General features: G+C 39.6%; 1 protein-coding gene across 1 annotated transcript in view; it reads left to right on the top strand.

Annotated features, from left to right (window-relative positions):
- Window positions 1-2,500, top strand: part of LOC145417207 (CD151 antigen-like) — a 51,509-nt gene that overhangs the window by 15,468 nt on the left and 33,541 nt on the right. Inside the window, exon 4 of the mRNA XM_080285975.1 lies at window positions 866-1,072. Within this exon, the coding sequence (XP_080142101.1) occupies window positions 866-1,072 (207 nt within the window). The remainder of the gene's footprint in view (window positions 1-865; window positions 1,073-2,500) is intronic.

The following is a 2,500-nucleotide window of genomic DNA, read 5'->3' as shown; positions in this document are numbered from 1 at the left end:
CAGGTAAAAACGTTTCTAAGACTTACCGAGAATAAGGATATGGAGGACGAAGAGAGAGTAAGAGTTGTCTGTTGATGATCCACTGCCTGAGGGAAGGGAAAGTAGTGGTTACAGAGATGATGATGATGATGATAATGATAATGATGATAATAATAATAGTAATAATAATAATAATAAAAATAATAAGTAGTAGTAGTAGTAGTAGCAGTAGTGGTGGTGGTGGTAGTAGTAGTAGTAGAAGTAGCAGTAGTAGTAGAAGTAGTAGTAGTAGTAGTAGTAGTAGTAGTAGTAGCAGTAATAATAATAATAATAATAATAACAACGATGAAAAATAACAACAATAATAATAATAATAATAATAACGATGAAAATAGCAATAATAATAATAATAATAATAATAATAATAATAACAATAACGCCACAATATCTTTCAACTCCACTAATACCACCTTAAATACAATCTCAGCATTACCAATACCATTACTAATACTAATCTAATACCACTTACCCCAATCTTCTCTTTCTCTTTCTCATATAAATACCAGAATAATACCATTTATTTTTTTTCCACATTAATACCAATATATTCCACAGTTTTGAGCAGAATGAGACAATACTACGGCTCTACATCCTTTCCATAGCACTTCTTCGTGACTATCATTACTCTACATCCTTTCCATAGCACTTCTTCGTGACTATCATTATATCCTTTCCATAGCACTTCTTCGTGACTATCATTATATCCTTTCCATAGCACTTCTTCGTGACTAGCATTATATTCCAGCGAAAATGAGGTAAGTATAGCACACCACACCGCCCATTATTTTTCTCCTCACTCCTAATACCACCCACACCACCCCCACAGCTGCAGTGCTGTGGTGTGGGCGGGCATACGGACTGGGCGGACTCTGAGTGGCGTGTAGAGGGCGTGGGCGGGCGTGGGCGTGTGGTTCCCCTTACCTGCTGCACCTTACACCCGGGCCCCATGCCACACGTCAACCCCAAGCCAGTCAATGTGACCTTGTGTCAGAGTGAAAAGGAGGACGAGTACCAGTTGACCAGGCACCTGCAGGTGGGTAGTAGATGTAATAGTAGCAGCGTACATGTACAGTAAGTCCAGGTTCACCTGAAATGTGAATCCAGTGGACTACAAGCAGAAGTCACATTCCTTCTGCGGACCACCATTCCCATTGCAGGGGAGGAGAAAGGAAGGGAACTGAGGAGTGTTTGCATAGTCAGGTAGCGGAGCAGCTCAGGTATGTTACCGGCACCACGCGAAGGCGACACTGCCCACCACCATGTAGATCATATATAACAGACAGAGAGAGACACGGTAGGGTGGGAGGGTCAGGTGTACACCCACCAAGTACAGGACGGTCATTAAGGCAAATATTTAATTTTTGCTAAATCTACACCCGGGGCGGGACCTGCACCAACTACAGGTACAGTCAGGTCATCAATTGTGCTGACCAGTGGAGAGGCACATGAAGGAATAGACTTTATCTAGTGAAGAGAGGAGCCTGTACTGCACACACACACACACACACACACACACACACACACACACACACACACACACACACACTCAGAGAGAGAGAGAGAGAGAGAGAGAGAGAGAGAGATTCACTTTAAAAACCTTGCTTCATCAGTCGGGGGAAAAAAACAACGCGACATCATTTATTGCAACAACAACAACAACTACTACTACTACTATTACTACTACTACTACTATTACTATTACTACTACTACTACTACTACTACTACTAATAGAGTAATAATAATAATAATAATAATAATAATCCATCCATCTATCCATCATCGAATCCTAATAATAATAATAATAATAATAATAATAATGTCTGTTTGCCTTCCATGTATTTTTCTGTACCCAAAGGCTCCCTCCTGTGTGTGTGTGTGTGTGTGTGTGTGTGTGTGTGTGTGTGTGTGTGTGTGTGTGTGTGTGTGTGTGTGTGTGTGTGTGTGTACTTAGTTGCCTTTCCCTCTAGCCTACATTTGCCCAGCCTATTTCCTGTATGTGTATGTATGTATGTGTGTGCGTCTATGTATTAGCGTATGCGTGTATATATGTGTGTGAATATGTGTGTGCGTATACTGTATATTAACGTACATGTGTATATATGCTTATATGTGTGTGCGTCTCGATATATTAGCGTATGTGTGTATGTATGTGTATATATGTGTGTGCGTCTCGATATATTAGGGTATGTGTGTATATATGTGTACGTATATGTGTGTGCGTCAATATATATTAGCGTATGTAGATGTGTACGTATATGTGTGTGCGTCTCTAAATATGTGCGTGTGTATACTAAATAAAATCACCATTATTAACAATCAGTAAAAATAATAATGAAAGAAGGAAATAATACCGGTCTGAAAATTCTTCTCTGTAAAAACTGAAGAATAAAAAGATGAGGAATATGATATGAATTTTGTGCTCTCTCTCTCTTTCTCTCTCTCTCTCTCTCTCTCTCTCTC

This window comes from Coenobita brevimanus, chromosome 109, assembly GCF_032717465.1.
Source record: "Coenobita brevimanus isolate Jiangsu-jjx chromosome 109, ASM3271746v2, whole genome shotgun sequence".
NCBI lineage: Eukaryota > Metazoa > Arthropoda > Malacostraca > Decapoda > Coenobitidae > Coenobita > Coenobita brevimanus.
Note: the sequence above shows the minus strand (reverse complement) of the source record. Positions and strands in the feature narration are given on the sequence as shown.